We start from the raw sequence: 18,746 nt of genomic DNA on the forward strand, positions 1-18,746 counted from the left end.
TGCTTCGTACTTTCAGTCCGACATTATAGTTGTGCTGCCACGTCCACCATTGTTTGGGGCCCAAATCCATAACCGTTTCCTCCACCCCACCAATTCTGGCTGTTCTCCCTCCCCCCTGCAGATTCTGGTTCACCATCCCTCTAAGGTTGTTTGGGGAAGGGCCATAGCTCAGTGGTAGAGCATCTGCTTGGCATGCAGAAGGTCCCAGGTTAAATACCCGGCATCTCCAGTTAAAGGGACTAGGCAAGTAGGTGGTGTGAAAGACCCTTTCCTGCCTGAGACCCTGGAGAGCTGCTGCCGGTCAGAGTAGGCAATACTGAGTTTGATGGACTGAGGGTCTGATTCAGTAGAAGGCAGCTTTATGTGTTCATGTGAAACACCCTGAAGGAGGAGACCAGCAGGGTAAAAATCTAGTTCCCCTACAGTGAAAGCACCTGAGGTCCAAATCCCAGTGCCCTCTATGGATTCATGCCAGACTCCCTTCCTTTCTCACCCTTGGTGTGTGGAGGGCACTGCGCCACGGGGACACTGATGAGCAGTTCCTCAGTGGGACAGGCTTCCTCAGGAGGTGGTGGGCTCTCCTTCCCTGGAGGTTTTTAAGAAGAGGCAAGATGTCCATCTATCAATAATGCTGATCCTGTGACCTTAAGGCAGATCATGTGAGGGAGGGCATCTTGGCCACCTTCTGGTCACTAGGGGTGTGGAGGGGGGAGATAGTTGTGAATTTCCTGCATTGTGCAGGGGGTTGGACTTGATGACCCTGGTGGTCCCTTCCAACTCCATGATTCTATGATGAAGGGGGAAACTCGCCAGGCTTTAAGGGCTGTTTCATAACCTCTCCCTGCTGCTCGAAGCGCGTGCCGCCTGAGTTGCTATCATGTGGATAACCCTCCACCCCTTCGCCAGAGGAGGAGCTGGGGAAGTTTCTTTGAACGTAGGGCAGAGAAAGGGCTCTTTCTTTGCCAAAAACTCCTGCTAATCAATTACTTTGGGCCAGAAACAAATAAAGCAACTACATCATCAGATGTGAAGCCAGGGAGGGGTTGGAAGTTGGAGCAGCTCTTCATTAAAGAGAGACCAGCCGGTTCCTCCCCTTCTGGCTGCCAAAAGGGGTGAAAGGATTAACTTCAGAAACCAATAACAAGGAAACAAAGACCCAGGACAAGACACATCTCTGGGATCTTCAGCGTGTTGTACCAAGGAAGCCCACTCAGAAGAAAAACATACATGTTACGGAGCCTGCAACCGCAACCTTTGAACTGGAGAACTTGTGGTCTCGCCTGTTAATTTTGGAACTTCCAGTCCCTGGGGAGAAGATCTGGTGCCACGGATATCTTAGAGGGTCCACAGCCTTAGGTGAGTTCCTAGGACATGCTCCCGGTGCTTTTCTTCTCCGAAAGCCAAGCATTTCTGGGTTCGGGGGGGGGGGGGAGAAAAACACTGTGGTGGGCACTGATTGCTTTTTCTCTTGTTCTCCTCCATTTTTCAGCCGAGGTCCCACAAAGTTGTTAAGATGCCTATGTCATCTCATGCAAAGCTGCTGCTAGACTCTCCCAATGTCACATCTGACATTCCAGAAGCCAATGGGACCAACCAGACATCCAACGGTCATGAGCACCGCATCATCATCCCCAGTGAACTCTTTCTGACTCTGGGCTTGTTGAGCTTGGTGGAGAACGTGCTGGTCGTGGCCTCCATCATCAAGAACAGGAACCTTCACTCGCCCATGTACTACTTCATCTGCTGCCTGGCTGCGTCGGACATGCTGGTGAGCGTCAGCAACCTTGTAGAGACCCTCTTTATGTGTCTGATAGAGCACGGGGTGCTGATCTTGGCGCAAGACACGATGCGCCACATGGATAACATCATGGACATGCTGATTTGCAGCTCCTTCATGGCCTCACTGTCCTTCCTGGGGGTCATCGCCATTGACCGCTACATCACCATCTTCTATGCCTTGCGGTACCACAGCATCATGACCATCCAACGGGCAGTCATCATCATTGTGGCCACCTGGGTGGTCAGTGCGAGCGCAAGCACTATCTTCATTGCTTATGACGACCACAAAGCCGTGATCCTGAGCCTCTTGACCTACCTGCTCTTCATGCTCACCCTCATCATGGGGCTCTACTTCCACATGTTCATGCTGGCACGCCAGCATGCCCGGACCATATCTCGAATGCAGAGGAAACACCCCGCCTCCCCAGTGACTAGCATGAAGGGGGCTATCACCCTCACCATCCTCCTGGGGGTCTTCATTGTCTGCTGGGGACCTTTCTTCCTCCACCTGATTCTCATTGTCACCTGTCCCAGCCACCCCTTCTGCACAGGCTATTTCAAGTACTTCGAACTCAATCTGATCCTTGTCATCTGCAACTCTGTGGTGGACCCCATAATCTATGCCTTCCGCAGCCAGGAGCTCAGGAAGACTTTGAAAGAGGTGGCGTTGTGTCGCTGGTGAAGCAGGGAGGTGAGGCTGGCCGTTGTCACAGGGGGCCCAGAGGAGCAGGAGCTGGGGGCCCAACACCTTCCATCGAGGGGCCTCATGGCATCCTGAAGTGAAGTGCCCCCCCCAAGGGTTCTGGGCTTGGCCCACTATGACGAGGAGGATCTCAGCCATTCTACCACTGGCAGAGGTGGGAACAAGGTGCTGGACGCAGCCTGTTGTGTTTCCTGATGGCCTGTGCTGTAGAGGCAGGTTTCAGATGCGGCACAACTCTTGGTCTCTTCTCTGCTCCAGCTCTAGGTAATCCCACCCCCATGTTTTTGTACAGGGGAGAAGGTACTTTGGTGCCATGGTCTACTTGTGATATAACAAGACTGTGTGTGAGAGAGAGAGAAAGAGAGTTTTGCGTGTTAAGGATTAGCCCGCGATTTTACAGGATAATAATAAAGAAGCATGTACTGAGTTTGTCTTGCAAACCAGTCAGACTGTCTCTGTGTACATGTCACTAGTAGATAGGTGTCTGGTATTTGTGCCCCACCTCCTTTCTAAGGATATTGCGGCTGATGGGGGACCAGGAGCTGCCTGTCTGCATTTTGCCTCTGCTTCAAAGAGGAGCTCCAGGCAGCAGCCGGGGCTTTGTGGGGGGCTTGTTCCATGCTTGAGCCTGCAGCCCTTCGGATTTTGCCTAGGGAAGCCACCTGCTAGACAATTCTTTCCCCTTGCCCAGTGTTCATTGGACCTGGGGCAATGTTGCCTGTGGGCATCAGAAGTGGATCTCTGGGTGGCAGTGTGGTGCAGTGGTCAGAGAGCCAGACTAGGGCTGATGAAAACAAGGTTTGAATCCCCACTCTGCCAGGAGGCTCACTGATAACTTTGGAGCAGTCATTTGTTCTGCCTAATCTACCTCACAGGGTTGTTGGAGGGTAAAATGGGGGATGGCAGAGAAAACTCTGTATGCCACCAGGAGCTCCATGCAGGAAGGGCAGGATAGAAATGAGTTAGGGAGATGCTGCAAATTGGCAAGTCACAAATCAGTGACACACAAACGCACACTCGCCCCATGTGTGGGCTCTACACTCACATGCTGTTTCAGAAGTGCTCTGGGGTGGCATCTTAGGGTTCCCAGTCAAGAGCGCATGTGGCACAGTGTCTTTCTCACCAGAGGTGGCCGCCATCCCACCCCTACAGCTAGACCATGCTTTGTGCTTGGACCAAAGACTTGGAGTTACCTGGACTCAAACAGAGGATTGTTAGACAAAGTACAAGCATATTCAAGAAAACGGTGGCATGATATTGGCATATCCTACCTCACAGAGTTGTTGTGAGGATAAAATGGAGGAGAGGAGAATTATGACAGCTTCTTTGGGACCCATTGGAGAGAAAGGCAGGGGAGAAATGAAATATCAAATGAAACACCAGTCTAGTCTATGTAGGCCAAACTTAACAGTACAGCCAAGACATGGGAACAAGCTTCACCACGGTTGTTTTTTAAAAATGTTCATGAAAACTCTCATGAGAGGGTGTCAGTTTAAGCAGAGGGGCCACGGTGAGGGAGGGAAGGTCCGCTTCACACACCCCTCCAGCAGAGGAAAGGTTAGAGTGAGAAACTTCTCGACAGCAGCTTGGGAGGCATCTGGGGCAGGCCGCAGGAGGGGAAAGGGTTAAGGAATCCCTCCTCCAGCCGCCCATCTGAGCTGCTCCCCAAAGTCCTCCTCTTTGCAGGCTGCCCGGAGAATCAGTCTCCAGAAGGTCCTTCCCGGTTGGCACTAGAAAGAAGTTGCCTGGTGGGGCCTCTGGCCGGGCCTTGGAGGATGTGCCTCTCTGCCCATGGGCAGCCTCTATAGGCAGCAGCAGGAGGGCCTGGGAGGTGGCCGGCCTTACAGGTCAGGGGATTCAGAAGCTCTGCTGGGAGGGGTGAAGAAGAAGAGCTGGTTTTTATATGCCAACTTTCTCTACTGTTTAAGGAAGAATCAAACCAGCTTACAATCACCTTCCCTTCCCCTCCCCACAACAGACACCCTGTGAGGTAGGTGGGGCTACGAGAGCTGTAACCATCCTGAGGTTCTTCAGATCAGAGTCCACCGCTCCAAACCACCGCTCTTAACCACACTGAATGGAAGTGTCAACCCAGAGCCGCCTCTGTGGGGTGCTTTCAGGGACCCCACCTCCTTGGCCTTGGTCTTTGCCTCCGCTTCCCTCCGCTCTTTTCCCTCAAAGAGGAGGGGGTGCCCGAGATGCTGGCCAGGCTCAGGAGGCCGATGGAGGAGCACCTTCAGAGTAGGAGATTCGCAGTGCCTGGCTGTGGCTCCCAGGGCAGGAGGTGGGGGCGTGCTCAGAAGAAGCCCGGAGCACCAGGAGGGAGCCCAGGCAGGGGTTGCTTGCCTGCAAGAGCAAGGACTGAAATCCCAGAGCAGCATCACATAGCCTCCCTCCCCGGAGGCCTTCGTCTCTGTCATGTCCAGCCAACGGGCTCTGGGGCCTGGCCACAGCCCCACACCAGATATGGTTTTTTGCAAGGATACTGAGAATATCTGCCAGAGATTTATTCACAAGATTGATCTAGCACATGCAACCTTGTGGGGAACAATCACTTGTTGTGTGAAATGATGGTTGAATGGATCGCCACGGTGACTCTGCTACTTAATAGGAAGGGGCAGGAAAGAGGACTCAGCCATGGGGTGTCGGTTGGTGTCACCCCATATGCCAAAGCTGGTTTGTGCATCGATCTGTCTACCTGCCGGTGTGTCTCTCTAGCCAGAAGAGCTGTGTTTGGGAGAGCATCTCTCAACATTGAAAGGGCTATTACACAAACATACACACAAAAGAAATGCCAGGGTGAAACAAGCACAACTTTTATTCCACTCTTGCTCTACTGAAACAAAGTTTACTGTAGGCTTCATTGGTGCACATAGTAAAAATGTACAAGCAGGATTTTAGAACACTGCACCACTGTGAGTCGTTCTGCAGGAAATGTCCCGTCCCGGGCCCTTGATGCCTCGGAGGGAGGGAGAGAGAAGAGACAGGGCCTTCCCAACCGGGTCGGCCACAATTAAAGCTCTAGACTAGAACCCACCAAACACACTCCGCAGAGGCAGAAAAGGATTCTCACATCGCAGGTGGCCATTTCATGCCTGCCCGGTGTGTCCATCGCGAAGCCCCCCCCCCCGCCCTTCGCAGGCTCCGGAGCAGATGCGCAGCGCCACATCTGTCCGGCGCCTCCGTGAGAAAGGGGACCCGCGCAGGCAGGCAGGCAGGCAAGAAGCCAGCCGGCTTGCTGTTCCGGGCGGCCTCTGCAGCGCGGGGCCCTCTGCTGGGTGCAGCCGCCGCCCCCGCCGCCCCCCCTCCGGCCCGGACCGGCCCGCTTGCCGGGAGCGGCCTGGTCGGGAGGGCGGAACAGCGACGCTGGGGTTGGTGCGCATCCTGCTTTGTTTCTGGAACAGCCGCGGGGGTGGGGGGTGGGGGGTGGGGGTGGGGGTGGGGCGGCCCTTCCCCAGCCTTGTTATTAGCTGTCGGTTGCGACTCATATAAAACCATCGACCGACTGGATGTTCCCTCCAGTGTCCCCGGAGCGGTGAGCTCTGGCTCGGGAAAGCGAGGCCTGGAAGGCGCTCCCGGTCTCCCGCCTGGTTTTCCTGCCTGAGACCCCGGAGAGCCGCTGCCGGTCTGAGCAGACCGTACTGCCTTTGATGGACCGAGCGGGGCCCGATCCAGGAGAGGGCAGCTTCATGAGTTCTCAAGGCTCTCCTCTTCGCCAGCCTCGCGCCCCTCCCCTCCCTCAGTCAAGCCGGCCGCCCCTCCCCCCCAGCCGTCCCCCGGGGCCGCGGCGGCATCAGCTGTTCTGGCCGCTCCCTGGGATGAGCTCAGGCTTATCCTGAAGGGAGGGGTCCGAGCGGGCAGGGCGCGGGCAGACCCTCGGTGCAGCAGGGGCGGTGGGTGCGAGTCCTGGGAGAGCCACCTCCTGCGAGGCAGCCGCCCGCTGCCCTTGCTCCGGGGCTTGTGTTCAGTTCACAGATGATGAGGATGCTCTCGAGCATGTGCAGAAGGCCGCCAAACCCCGCAAGCTTCAGCCTTGCGAGTCTCAGGCAATGCCCTAAGGGGGTCTGAAGGGCTGGGGGGGGAGTCAGATCCTGCCACCCCCTCGCAGCAGGCGAGCATCCTGCTCAGCGCAAGGAGCTGCACCGCAAAGAGAGCTCCGCCCTGGCCTGGCCTGCCGCTCTCCTGCTGCCGCCCAAGAGGGGAGGGCCCGGGCAGGGCTGGCTCAGGCGCCTCGCCCACCGTCCCCTCTGGCTCAGGGCTTTTGCTCCGCTATCTTGACGCCTGTAGGCAGCACCTCCCCATGCCGTCTCTCTATCTCTCCCCCCTTCCGGTTGTGCAAAAGAGGGGGGGCTCCCAGTACCGCTCTTTGTCCCCCCCCCCGGGGTCGCCACATCCCAGAGACAAAGAAGCCCACAGGACAGGGGACAGGCCCGGCCCCTCCCCACTGCCCCACCCCGTCCACGAGGGGAGGGGGAGAGGCGGCGGGCCGAGCCGAGCGGGGGCGGAGGGGAGCCCGGGCGCCGGGCTGCCTCCCCCTCTGGCCCAGGCAGCGGGCATCGGGAAGAGGCTTCTGCTCCGCCGGCTTCCCCCGCCGCCAGGGTTGCCAGCTCCGGGTGGGGATTTCCTGGAGATCGGTGGGTGGAGCCTGGGGTGGGCTCTGGGAAGGGGAGGGACCTCCCTGGGGTACAGCGTCCTACAACTGCCCTTTCCTACTGGGGGATGGATTCCGGGAGCCTGGAGATCAGCTGTAGTGCTGTGAGATCTCAAGGCCGCACCTGGAGGTTGGCAACGCTGCCCCCGCAGGGGGTACCAGAACCCACCACAATGGTGCGGCGGCGGGGGTGGGGGTCTGGGCCCTGCTGAGTCCGGGGCTGCCCAGCTGCGTGCCAAATATCTGGACTCAAGGGGACCACCGGCAGCAAACGATGGGGACCCCTCCCGCCGGGCCACGGCTCAACTGCCGCCCGGGGGCTGGCCTCGAATCCGGGAGAGGCAGTCCGGCCTCGGTGCCGGGCCTGGGCGGGACAGCCTTTGTCTGGCAGCCCGTGGCGGCCGCGCCTCAGCCCGGGGGCTGCCCGCGATCTCCAGGCCCCGAGGGGGGACGGAGAGCGGCGCAGCAGGCCCTGCCCGCTCCCTCGGGCCGCGCCGCAGCCTGCCCGCGAGTCTCCTTTGCGGCCTGGAAGTCGCAGCCTCCGGAACGCCAGCCTGCCTGCCTGCCGGCGGGGCCCGGGGCCCGGGATGCTGCCGCCGCCGCCGCCGCCGCCGGTGCTGATGCTGATGCTGCAGGGCTGGTGCAGGATTCTGCGGCGGCGCCTCCTGATTGGCGGCTGGGGGCGGTGACGTCAGCAGGCCGGCCCGGCCGCCCATAAAACCCGCCGCCCGCTCCGCAGCCGCCGCCCACCCCGCTCGCCCGCCGTCCAGCCGCAGCCGCCCCGCAGCCAGCATGAGGGAGATCGTGCACATCCAGGCGGGCCAGTGCGGCAACCAGATCGGAGCCAAGGTACCGCCTGCCTGCCTACCTGCCTTCCCTCCAGAAGGATGCGTCTGCTCCCCGACAGGGCGTACGGCTGAGGCCGGGACCCCTGGCAGGAGGCGGGCTCCCTGGCCGGAGCGCCGCGTCCCCCCCCCCCCCGCGTGTCCGGGGGCCCAGGCTGCCCCCGAGCCCGGCCTGCCGGCGCTGGAGGAGGAGGAGGAGGGCGGCTCCTTTTGTGGCGGCTCTTCCCGGCCGCCTCCTGTCAAAGCGAGGGAGGGGGAGGGCTCCTTTTCTCCCCCCACCCCCACGCGAGGGGCTGCCCCACCCAGCTGTACAGCCACAGGGCGTGGCTGGAACAAAGGGGGCCGCCGGTGGCTCCGCAGGTGACCTTGCCGGTGACCTTGGCCAGCTGCGCCCGGGAGGCGGAGGGCGAGGGGCTTCCCCCCCCCAGTCCTGGGGCCGAAGCCCAGCGCCGCTCTCCGGCCAGGTGGGGGCGAGAGGCGCGCCCGGCTCCTTTGTCCCGGCTGGTGGTCCCGGGCCCTGGGCGGAGGAGGGGCTTTCTGCCCGGGCCAGGAGGCTGGGCGGCGGAAGGCTTCCTCGGACAAAGCATCCCTGCCTGAGGCCGGGCGGGACCCGGCGGCACCGAGCGGCGGAGAGCTGGAAACAAAGAGGGGGCGGGGCTGGCGGGGGCCCTGGACGGGCGGCTGGGCGGCTGCCGCCAGGTCGCGGTAGTGGAGGCCCCCGCCCTGCGCTTGCCAGGGCACCTTCGTGGGCATCGGAGAGAGGAAAGGGCCGTTGCTGGCAGGTGTGCGTGGCGGGGAGGCGGGGAGTGTCCCCTGGGGGGGGGCGGAGGGGTCCTCCGCCCTCTCCCGGAAGCCTCGTTTTGCTCGCTGGAAAGAAACGCTGGCTTCGGGGGCTGGGCCCCGCCCGGCAAGGGGGCTCCTGGGGGCCGGAGGCACCTGCGGCTACGCCTGTGCGACACAGCCAGCTGACGACGCTCCCCCCCCCCCGTGCCTGCTCTGAACGAAAGGGAGCCGGCCGGCGTGTGGGCGCGGGGGGGGGGGGCGGAGTGCAACCGGCTGAAATCAAATCAGCCCTCTGGTGCCTCCCGCAGCTGGGCCCTCTTGGGGGGGGGGGGCGAAGGGTAAGCAGACACCTGCCACTCATCCGCAGCCAGCAGGTTCCTGAAGACGCCGGGTAATGAACGCACAGAGCCTCTGCCAATCTCCCTGCCAGGCCGGGTTCCTCGCTAGGGCGTGCGGCCATCTGTCTGGTGCCAGACAACGCCGGGGGGCGCCGGGAGGCGCCACACCTCTGCAGCCGGAGGGCCCTCAGCGGGTTCTCTCCACTCCCTTCCCCCCAAAGAAGAAAGAAAGCAGGATGGAATTCACAAGAAATAAGCGATGGTTTTCTGCGCTGGAACCCGGGAGGGGGCAAGGGGATGACGCCTGAAGGTGGCTAAGTGCCCTACTCCAGAGTAAGATGCACACAAGGATTGGGGAAGGCGATGGGGGGGGCACATGGGCTCTTGTTCTCCAGTCTCATGCATATGCTAATCAGCATGCATAATTCATTGCAAGCTCCCATAATTGACACATCGGATCAAGGTGAGGTTGGAGCTTCTTTTGTGGGGTGATCCCGGCAGTAGATGTTGTCACCCTCTGAACTTAATTTTTTTAAGGGATTTTGCTTTTCAATAACGTGGCTGTTCTCATCCTGACTGCCAAATTCCCCCTGGAATTGGGTACCAAATGCAGTTCATTGATTGGAAAGGCTTTGTTTGAAGCAGCCCCAGAGTGTTGTTCCTTCTCACTCCTTCCTTCAGATTAGTAGTTGGCTTTAGCATTTCTGCCTCTAAGAGCCTATTCATCTGCAGGGGAGCCACTCCAGCTGTTCCTATCCTAGGGATCAGCCTAGTGTAGGTGGATCATCCCATTTTGTCCAGGTGACAACCCTGTGAGAAGGTTTTAGCCAAGAGAGTAAATTGCCCATGCTTCAGGACTGAGCTGAGAATCTGAACTCAAATCTCCTCAGTCCAAGTCAAACACTTTGTCCCCTAAAATGGGCACAAACTCACCCCTCTGGGGTTGGTCTCAGAATGTATCTGATGGGAGCGCTGAGTCATTTGGGCGGCTCCCCCCAGAACTCCTTCATTTTAGGAATGAATCATTGGCAAAGGGCCCTTTCCAGAGTGTGGCCTGCTGTGCCCAGTGCTTGGGGGGGGGGGTATCTTGCTTACCTTGCTGTCCATTTCCATTTGCCTTCTTAGTAGCTGGTGCAGTCTGGTAATTATGGGTTTGTCCACTAACGAGTGCCAACGCTGAAGGCCCCAGCCTCACAAGGATTGAGCAGCCTCCCAGGACAGCTCCTGTACATGCTTTTGCCCCCATTATGCCAACTACAAACAGCTAACATCTTTGTCAAAAGAAACCTTCACTGTCATCCTGTACCAGAAACACATTTTAGCCTTTGTCTGCGGAAGCCTTTGTTTCCAGGCAAGGTGCTAGAAATTGAATCAGAAGTGGTGGCCCTTCCTGGAGCGCTCAGAGAAAGAGCCCCCATCCGCTTTCTATGCTGTGGCTCATCATGAGTTTCCCCCACTGTCCAGGGCATGCACAGTTTGCCCCTCCAATGACATTATTTGGCCATCTCTTGTTTTCAAGGTAGAACACTGTTGTGTTTCATGAACCTGATCAGCCCTCAGCTACTTTTTCCTTCATGGCTAAGCATCGTGATCCAGTGCTGAGGAAGGGGGCAGAGCCGGTTCAGGGGTGGGGCAGGGCCTGGTCTGAATGTTCACATGAACACATGAAGCTGCCTTCTACTGAATCAGACCCTGGTCCATCAAAGTCAGTGTTGTCTACTCTGACTGGCAGCGGCTCTCCCAGGGTCTCAGGCAGAGGTCTTTTACATCACCTACCTGCCTAGTCCCTTTAACTGGAGATTTCAGGGATTGAACCTGGGACCTTGGGCATGCCAAGCAGATGATCTACAAACTGAGCCACAGCCCCTCCCCTTGTTCTCCTTTCTATGTATGTTGAACATGAGAAGCCAAGCAGAGCAGCAATTTGCATTCCTGGCTGCAGCACTGGCTCAAAATAGGTGACAGGCAACTTTAATGGAGGAAAAGGCAGTGGTGGTTTCAGCACCGTGGCCAGAGCCCTGCAGCAACACAGGAATGGGCATTGTGCCCTTGGCTGCCGGAAGCCAGTAGCCTGATTGCTGCTTTCTGACGAGTAGCCCTTCCAAGAGTGGTTTTGCTGATACTCTCCAATTACTAAGGGTGGATAAACTGCTGATAAGCTAAGCTGCTTGGCGAAGTAGCAAATGCAATTTTGCAAATACTGTCTTAAATCCATCTCTTATTCCAGAGAACTGCCTGCCCTTGCTATGTTGCAGATCTTGAGCTCTGTCGGAGAAAGCGGCCTGACTGGATCTAACCATTGCTCCATCTAGCCCAGCAGCAGGGCTCTGGCAGACCCTTTGGTGAAAACACAATCCAGAGCAAAACTGGACTTCTCTGTCCACATCACTGGGCTTTCCAGCTGCTCACAGTGAAGGAATATGCCCGGAAGCAGGCAACACCCCTTCTAATCTCCTCTTGCTCTTCCCTCAGTTCTGGGAGGTGATCAGTGATGAACATGGGATAGACCCCAGCGGGAACTATGTCGGAGACTCCGATCTGCAGCTCGAAAGGATCAGCGTCTATTACAATGAAGCATCCTGTGAGTTGCCCTTCCAGCCTTGGTCTCCCCCCCCCACACACACACACTTTCTGGGCCTTTGAAAATGACATCAGGAGCACGTTACCAAACAGCCTAGGCATTAAGTGTCCTTCTCCAAGTGCTTGCAAATGGTGCCCAGGGAGTCTTCTCAAGCCTCCCTCCCTTGGGGGAAAGGAGGCAGCCACAGAAAAGCTCCAGGCCCCCCTGCCGGTTAAATTCCTCCTTGCACACGGGCTCCTTCAGTGCCCTCTGCAGGTCCTAACTATCATTCTGGACTTCTGCTTCATCCTCCTTGGAGAGGCAGATCTGCACAAGAGGCAGGAGGAATGCCTGGTTGGAGCCAGGAAGCAGCTTGTGGGGCTGGGGAGGGAAGTATGGGGGGGGGGAGCCTGTGCTGCTGTGCAGTCACCTTTATCCAGCCAGCTTGCTAATAGGAGAACATAGTGAGGGGGGAGGAGTCAGGCTCGATCCCAGGGTTGGCCTTCCTTGTGCAGCACTCAGCAAGTGAGCATGGAGGCTCCCAGAAATGGGGAAATGCTTCCGTGCATGGATTGGGCACGAGTTCAGTTGCCTGGGCGGGAGATAACAGGGCTGCAGTTCCTTGAGGACCTTCCATTCAAGGGTGACCTTTTCTGCTCTTCCAGCTCACAAGTATGTTCCTCGCGCTATTCTCGTGGACCTGGAACCCGGCACCATGGACAGTGTCCGGTCAGGTGCTTTCGGCCATCTCTTCAGACCCGACAACTTCATCTTCGGTATTGTCCGTCTTTTCGGTTCTTCCCTTCTCCTCAGACCTTCCCCATCCAGTTCTGCATGTCCTCTGGCTGGACCCATTTAAAGACTTTTGGAGCATCTGCTTAGCCAGCAGAAGCCCCCAGGCTCAGTCCCGGGTATTTCCTGTTGAAAGGGTGATGTCCAAGGAGTGGTGCCTGCCTGAGACCGTCGCTGCAGACAACGCTGACCTTAATGGACCAAATGGCCTGACTCAGCAGAAAGCATTTGCATGCTTTCATGTCTGTGAGCGACTAAGAAAGATGACAGTTGTGGGTTTGAGGGCCTGGGCAGGATTCCTCCCAGAGGGAATCTCCTCCTGGCCCCTCTGGGGTTTCTTGAGACATCCTTGGGCATTTCCGGACCATATTCCAGGGGCTTTGGAAGGCAAATGGAGTCAGGGAGCCATGAGGTGTCACGAGGTCCACGGCTTCAGAGGGGCTAAATTTCCTCTTGGCTTACCCCTCTTCAAGAAGGAAAGGCACTGCTTATTTGGCCAAAGGAGGAGCGCAAGTAGGAGGGGACAGTTCAACAGGAAAGCCAGCATAGTGCACACTTTCCCCCAGAGTAACACAGACCACGCCCACAGGAGCTGGGAAATGCATAGGATATGGGGATGGAGGAGGTGCCCACTACTAACCCTGACATAGCTTGGCCCCCACGGGTGCTAATCTGCCTCCACTCCTGCGTTAACCTGGCTAAAGACAATTTTACAAGAGCAACCAATGCAGGCAGTAACACAGAAAGAGGGAAAAGCAAAGTCTCCTAGAAATAAACAAACACTTTAAAGATTAACAAGATTTTATTCCAGTATAAATTTCCATTTCATCAGATGCTGTGCAGATGGTCTTTGTTAGGCAGACATTTATTGATGTATGAGATTGTGTGGGGGGAAATAAACAGCAGAGGCAAAAGGCAATGAATTGCAGAAAGCCGAGAGAGATGCAATTATGTAAAACTGAAATGCATCCCATGAAAGAGGCTCTGGAATCATGAAAGCTTCAGCAAAATGGGGAGGGGCTGTGGCTCAGTTTGTAGAGCATCTGCTTGGCACGCAGGAGGTTCCAGGTTCAATCCCTGGCATCTCCAGTTAAAGGGACTGGGCAAGTAGATGATGTGAAAGACCTCCGCCTGAGACCCTGGAGAGCCACTGCCAGTCAGACAGTACTGATCTTGATGGACCAATGGTCTAAGTCAGTATAAGGCAGCTTCATGTCAGTTCAAAATCTTAAAAGTGCCATTAAGCTTCTGTCTATTTTTGCTCTGAGAGATTAATACAACAGTTTCCCCACTGGAAATATTTAACTTTTTGAAACGCAACTGGATGATTCGATGAATTCTGCCTTTGAGCCGATCCACATTTCCCCTCTGGTGACATCTGGCACACTGAAGAGCTCAGATGTGCCGCTTTTCCTGTGCTCCTCTGGGCCTCGCAAGGAGCCGAGTCCAAAGGTGTCTGTTTCTTCCTTCCCAGGTCAAAGTGGCGCAGGGAACAACTGGGCGAAGGGGCACTACACAGAGGGCGCCGAGCTGGTGGACTCCGTCCTGGACGTGGTGCGGAAGGAGTGTGAGAACTGTGACTGTCTCCAGGGCTTCCAGCTCACCCATTCTCTGGGCGGGGGCACAGGGTCTGGCATGGGGACCCTCCTCATTAGCAAAGTTCGCGAAGAGTACCCTGACCGGATCATGAACACTTTCAGCGTGGTGCCTTCCCCCAAGGTGTCAGACACAGTGGTGGAGCCCTACAACGCCACCTTGTCCATTCACCAGCTGGTGGAGAACACGGACGAGACCTACTGCATCGACAACGAAGCCCTCTACGACATCTGCTTCCGGACCCTCAAGCTGGCCACGCCCACCTATGGAGACCTCAACCACCTTGTTTCCGCCACCATGAGCGGTGTCACCACCTCCTTGCGGTTCCCTGGGCAGCTCAACGCTGACCTCCGCAAACTGGCCGTCAACATGGTGCCCTTCCCCCGCCTCCACTTCTTCATGCCCGGCTTTGCCCCACTGACTGCCCGCGGGAGCCAGCAGTACCGCGCCCTGACCGTGCCGGAGCTCACCCAACAGATGTTTGATGCCAAGAACATGATGGCCGCCTGCGATCCCCGCCACGGCCGCTACCTGACAGTAGCCACCGTCTTCAGGGGCCGCATGTCCATGAAGGAGGTGGACGAGCAGATGCTGGCCATCCAGAGCAAGAACAGCAGCTACTTTGTGGAGTGGATCCCCAACAACGTCAAGGTGGCCGTCTGCGACATCCCGCCCCGGGGCCTGAAGATGTCTTCCACCTTCATCGGCAACAGCACGGCCATACAGGAGCTCTTCAAGCGCATCTCAGAGCAGTTCACGGCCATGTTCCGGCGCAAGGCCTTCCTCCACTGGTACACGGGTGAGGGGATGGATGAGATGGAGTTCACGGAGGCTGAGAGCAACATGAACGACCTGGTCTCGGAGTATCAACAGTACCAGGATGCGACAGCAGAAGAGGAAGGCGAGATGTACGAGGACGATGAGGAGGAGTCCGAGGCCCAAGGGGCCAAGTGAGAGTCCTGGGCCAGGGGCTGTGTTCGGGTCCTCCTGGTGAGAGCTGAGCACCGATAACGTCCTGTCGTTCATTGTCCTCCATTTTTGCTACTCTTTTGCTGAGTTCTAGGCAACCAGCTGCTAGTTGCTTCTGATTCAAGGGTTCCAAATCGGAAGATTGTTCTGTATTTAACTGTCTTCGCCCCCCCTCCCGGCCTGCCCTGTGTCTTATCAGTTAGTGCAGCTCCTCCTGTCCTCTGTCAATTTAATAATGTCAAGGGGCCTGGTCTTTATTTTTTACTAGTCTGTGTCTATTTTTATGTTTTGGAATACTTAATAAATCTATTGCTGTCCAGCAGTTGGGTTATCCTTCTTGCAGCTTCTGGGGGTGGGATTCTGACTGAAAGGTCTGGACTGAGGCAACCCTTCCTCTGAACTTGCTGGGGCTAGGAAAGGGAGTCCTCGAAGAAGAAGAAGAAGAGTTGGTTTTTATATGCCGACTTTCTCTACCACTTAAGGAAGACTCAAACCAGCTTACAATCACCTTCCCTTCCCCTCCGCACAACAGACACCCTGTGAGGTAGGTGGAGCCAAGAGAGCTGTGACTAGCCCAAGGTCACCCAGTTGGCTTCATGTGTAGGAGTGGGGAAACCAACCCAGTTCACCAGATTAGCCTCCGCCGCTCATGTGGAGGAGTGGTGAATCAAACCTGGTTCTCCAGATTTCTCCTGGTTCTCCACTGCTCCAAACCACCGCTTTTAACCACTATACCACGCTGGCTCTACACCACGCTGCATGTACGAAGGAGTTGGACTCCACACACACAAGGCCCCTGCTGGGTGCTTCCCGATGCTTCCACTCCTGACTGTTCCGCCTAAGCCGTAAGGAACAGGCTGTGGTGTTGAGGAGGTGCCCATAGCACAGCCTCTCCGCCTGGAAAGGGGGCAGGGATTGCTGCTGCCATGGGGGGTGGCCACGAGGCACAGATGGCTCTTTGCAAAAGTGCAGGCATCAGCCTGTAGGCTGGTCGGTGGCTGTTAGCTCAGATTACTGCAAAGGGAACACAGTGCCTGGAGGCCATCCCTTTGGCTATCAGCTGCTGCAGGACAGAGATAGTTGTGGCTCCGTCTCTCTCTGGCCTGGCCTTTCAGGCCAAGCCTTTCTCTATCGCATTTCTTATCACAACCTTCTTCTCCCAGGGACTGGGGGCAGGGTGCCTGGTTCCCCCCCCCTCCAGTTCCTGACCTCACAGCAGCCTTGTCAAGGAGGATGGCTTTCCCAGTTAGCGTCACCGAGTCTCCAGCTCTCTAACCAATACCTTTAAACCCCAGTCTAGAAACCAAGGGGGTGGTTTTTAGCATATATGTGTATTTTCTTGGGACATAAATAACACTGCTAATGTACTGGTTTAACTGGCCTCCCAAAGGAACCCAGCGAACTGCAATTGCGGAGGGGGTGGGAATGGAGTGGGGGAAGAGATCACCAGAATTCTTAACCACTCTGAACCGGGGGTGGGGGAAGCACTAACATTGTTGAGCTGTGGCTCAGCAAGCAAGGACCTGCTTCCCATACAGAAGTCCCTGGTTCAATCTCCAGTTTAGAGAATCTGACGGCCGGTGACCTGAAAGGCCCTTTTCTGCCCCAGACCCTGGAGAGCTGTGGGCAGTCTGAGCAGACAATGCTGACTACCATGGAAGAAGAGGAGTTGGTTTTTATAGCCCGCTTTTCTCTACTGGAAGGAGTCTCAAAGTGGCTTACGACTGCCCCCCCCCCCACAACAGGCACCTTGGGATGTAGGTGGGGCTGAAAGAGTTCAGAGAGAACTGTGACTGGCCCAAGATCCCTCAGCAGTCTTCGTGTGGAGGAGAGAGGAATCGAATCCGGTCCTCCGGATTAGAGTCTGCCGCTCTCCCCCAGCACCCCGCTCCAGACCAAGGCTCCGACTGAGTAGAAGGCAGCTCTAGGTGTTGGTCTTGGGGAGGGGCTGAGGCTCAGGGGTGGGGCCTGTGCAGAAGGCAGGCACGAGGGCTCCAGTTCAAAAGCCTCCGGTGGCGGGGGGGGGGGGGCAAAGGCCCCTTTCGGCCCCAGAGCCTGGAGAGCTGCTGCCAGCCTGAGCCGACAAGACCGACTGGACGGTCCGGTTCGCGGGAAAGCAGCTGCCCAGCAGCCCCCAGAGAATCGGCTGACCTGAGCAGCCAACAGACGCGCCTCCCCCCAACCCCCCCCCGCCCAAGGCCCACGCGGCGGAGGCGGCCCCTCTCCTGGGAAGCCTTGGGGCGGGGGGCTCCGGGGGAGGGGTCTGCGGAGGCACCGTCTGCCTGGGGGCGGAGAGGGGGGGGGTCCCACGCGGTCTGGCCCAGCTGCGGGCAGCCGGGCGGGGCGACGTGGCCCGGGCACAGCGGGCCGCGCAGAGGGGGCGCTCCCTGCAGAAAGAAAGAAAGAAAGAAAGAAAGAAAGAAAGAAAGAAAGAAAGAAAGAAAGGCGGCGGGGCTCCGCCACCCCCCACCCCCCCGCGCTCGGCCGGCTCCCCTCGGCGCTCACTCGCTCCGCTCCCCGCCAAGCCGCGCGGGGGCAGCAGCGTCCGGCTGTGGGGGCCGCCGGTCTGGCCGCGCGGGGCTCGCCTCGCCGCTCCTCGCCTGTCCGGGGCGGCCCTGGGCTACAATGTAGCCGGCCGAGGAAGCGGCGCGTCCGGCTGGCTGGCTGGCTGGCTGGCCGGGGAGAGCGCGGCGGGGGAGCGGGCCGGGCCGCCTCCCCTCCCCTCCTCTCCTCCCCCCCATGGGCCAGCAGGTAAGGCAGGCGGGCATCGCCTTGGCCTCGGGGCTGCAGAGCCCGGCCTGGCTTCCCTCGGGCCGCTTCTCCTCCTCCCCCCCTCCTCTTAACGGGGCTGCGTGCTGGGGGGGGGGGGCTGAGGGCGACCGGCGGGCTTCTCTTGGGCTGGGCCTGGGCCGCTGTGGCTGCCCGGAATGACAAACGGTGCCCCCCGCTCGCCCGCCCACCCACCCCCGTGGCAGGCTGCTCGCCACCGTGAGCGGCGGAGGGCACAAAGGCCTGCCCGAAGCGGGGGGGTCTCTCGGTAGGCTGACCTCCCTCGGCTCCGTCGAGATCCCTGCCCCCCACCCCCAGGTAGACGGGCCTGGGCAGCCATTCGCACCGGGGCTTCTAAACGGGGTGTGTGTGTGTGGGGGGGGGGGGGATAAAAGGGTTGACTGAATTCCTGCTTCGAAGGCTACTTGGGGATGAATCCCCCGGGGCGGTTTGGGTAGCGGGTGGGCTGCAAAGGAGAAGCGCTTTTAGTCGGGCCAGCGTGAGCTGGCCAGGCTTTTGTTTGGAGGGGGCTGTTTTGAGAGGGCAGATTGGCAGAGGGGTGCTGGCAGCCCTGAAGGCCCACGGAAGGGGGGGGGGAAGGAGGGAAAGGATTTCCAGCTGAGCTCAGCAAAGCGGGGGACTCCTTGGATGAGGTCATTTTCAAGGCACAAGAGAAGAGTCAACATTCAGCCAAGGAGAGATGGGGGGAGCGGTTTGCTGGGACCATTTTTTAAAAGCAGTCCATAGCCTTTCTCCCTCCCCCTCCAACCAAGGGACCCTTCCTGACCAGAGGCAGTTGTGTGAGTGTGCAGAGCATTCTTCACGGGGCTGCCGGCACCTTCGCAGAAGGAGAACCCCAGAGGAGAAAGAGGGAGCTCCCACCTGCCTTTCAGGCTAGCTTAGGTTTGCCCCATGGAGGGGCCCAAAGCTCCTCCGGGCCTTGTTCGCTGCACCTTTGAGT

The 18,746-nt window shown here is 58.1% G+C and overlaps 2 protein-coding genes across 2 annotated transcripts; both read left to right on the forward strand.

Annotated features, from left to right (window-relative positions):
• The first annotated feature begins 1,513 nt into the window (after positions 1 to 1,513).
• Positions 1,514 to 2,461, forward strand: MC1R (melanocortin 1 receptor). Its single transcript, XM_056862233.1, has one exon. The coding sequence runs from the start codon at positions 1,514 to 1,516 to the stop codon at positions 2,459 to 2,461; it is 948 nt and encodes a 315-aa protein (XP_056718211.1).
• A 6,897-nt stretch (positions 2,462 to 9,358) lies between these two features.
• Positions 9,359 to 15,001, forward strand: TUBB3 (tubulin beta 3 class III). The gene is made up of 4 exons (XM_056862407.1): positions 9,359 to 9,388; positions 11,572 to 11,680; positions 12,325 to 12,435; positions 13,926 to 15,001. The coding sequence occupies exons 1-4, from the start codon at positions 9,359 to 9,361 to the stop codon at positions 14,999 to 15,001; spliced, it is 1,326 nt and encodes a 441-aa protein (XP_056718385.1).
• The last annotated feature ends 3,745 nt before the right edge of the window (positions 15,002 to 18,746 follow it).

The sequence above is a fragment of the Euleptes europaea genome, chromosome 17 (assembly GCF_029931775.1).
Source record: "Euleptes europaea isolate rEulEur1 chromosome 17, rEulEur1.hap1, whole genome shotgun sequence".
Classification (NCBI taxonomy): Eukaryota; Metazoa; Chordata; class Lepidosauria; order Squamata; family Sphaerodactylidae; genus Euleptes; species Euleptes europaea.

What these genes read in the sequence shown, in the direction of transcription:
- MC1R (XM_056862233.1), top strand. Translation starts at nt 1,514, where the DNA reads ATGCCTATGTCATCTCATGCAAAGCTGCTGCTAGACTCTCCCAATGTC.
- TUBB3 (XM_056862407.1), top strand. Translation starts at nt 9,359, where the DNA reads ATGGTTTTCTGCGCTGGAACCCGGGAGGGG. An exon ending in GCGCTGGAACCCGGGAGGGG is followed by an intron (nt 9,389 to 11,571) that starts GCAAGGGGATGA and finishes CTCTTCCCTCAG; the next exon opens with TTCTGGGAGGTGATCAGTGA. An exon ending in ACCCGACAACTTCATCTTCG is followed by an intron (nt 12,436 to 13,925) that starts GTATTGTCCGTC and finishes CTTCCTTCCCAG; the next exon opens with GTCAAAGTGGCGCAGGGAAC.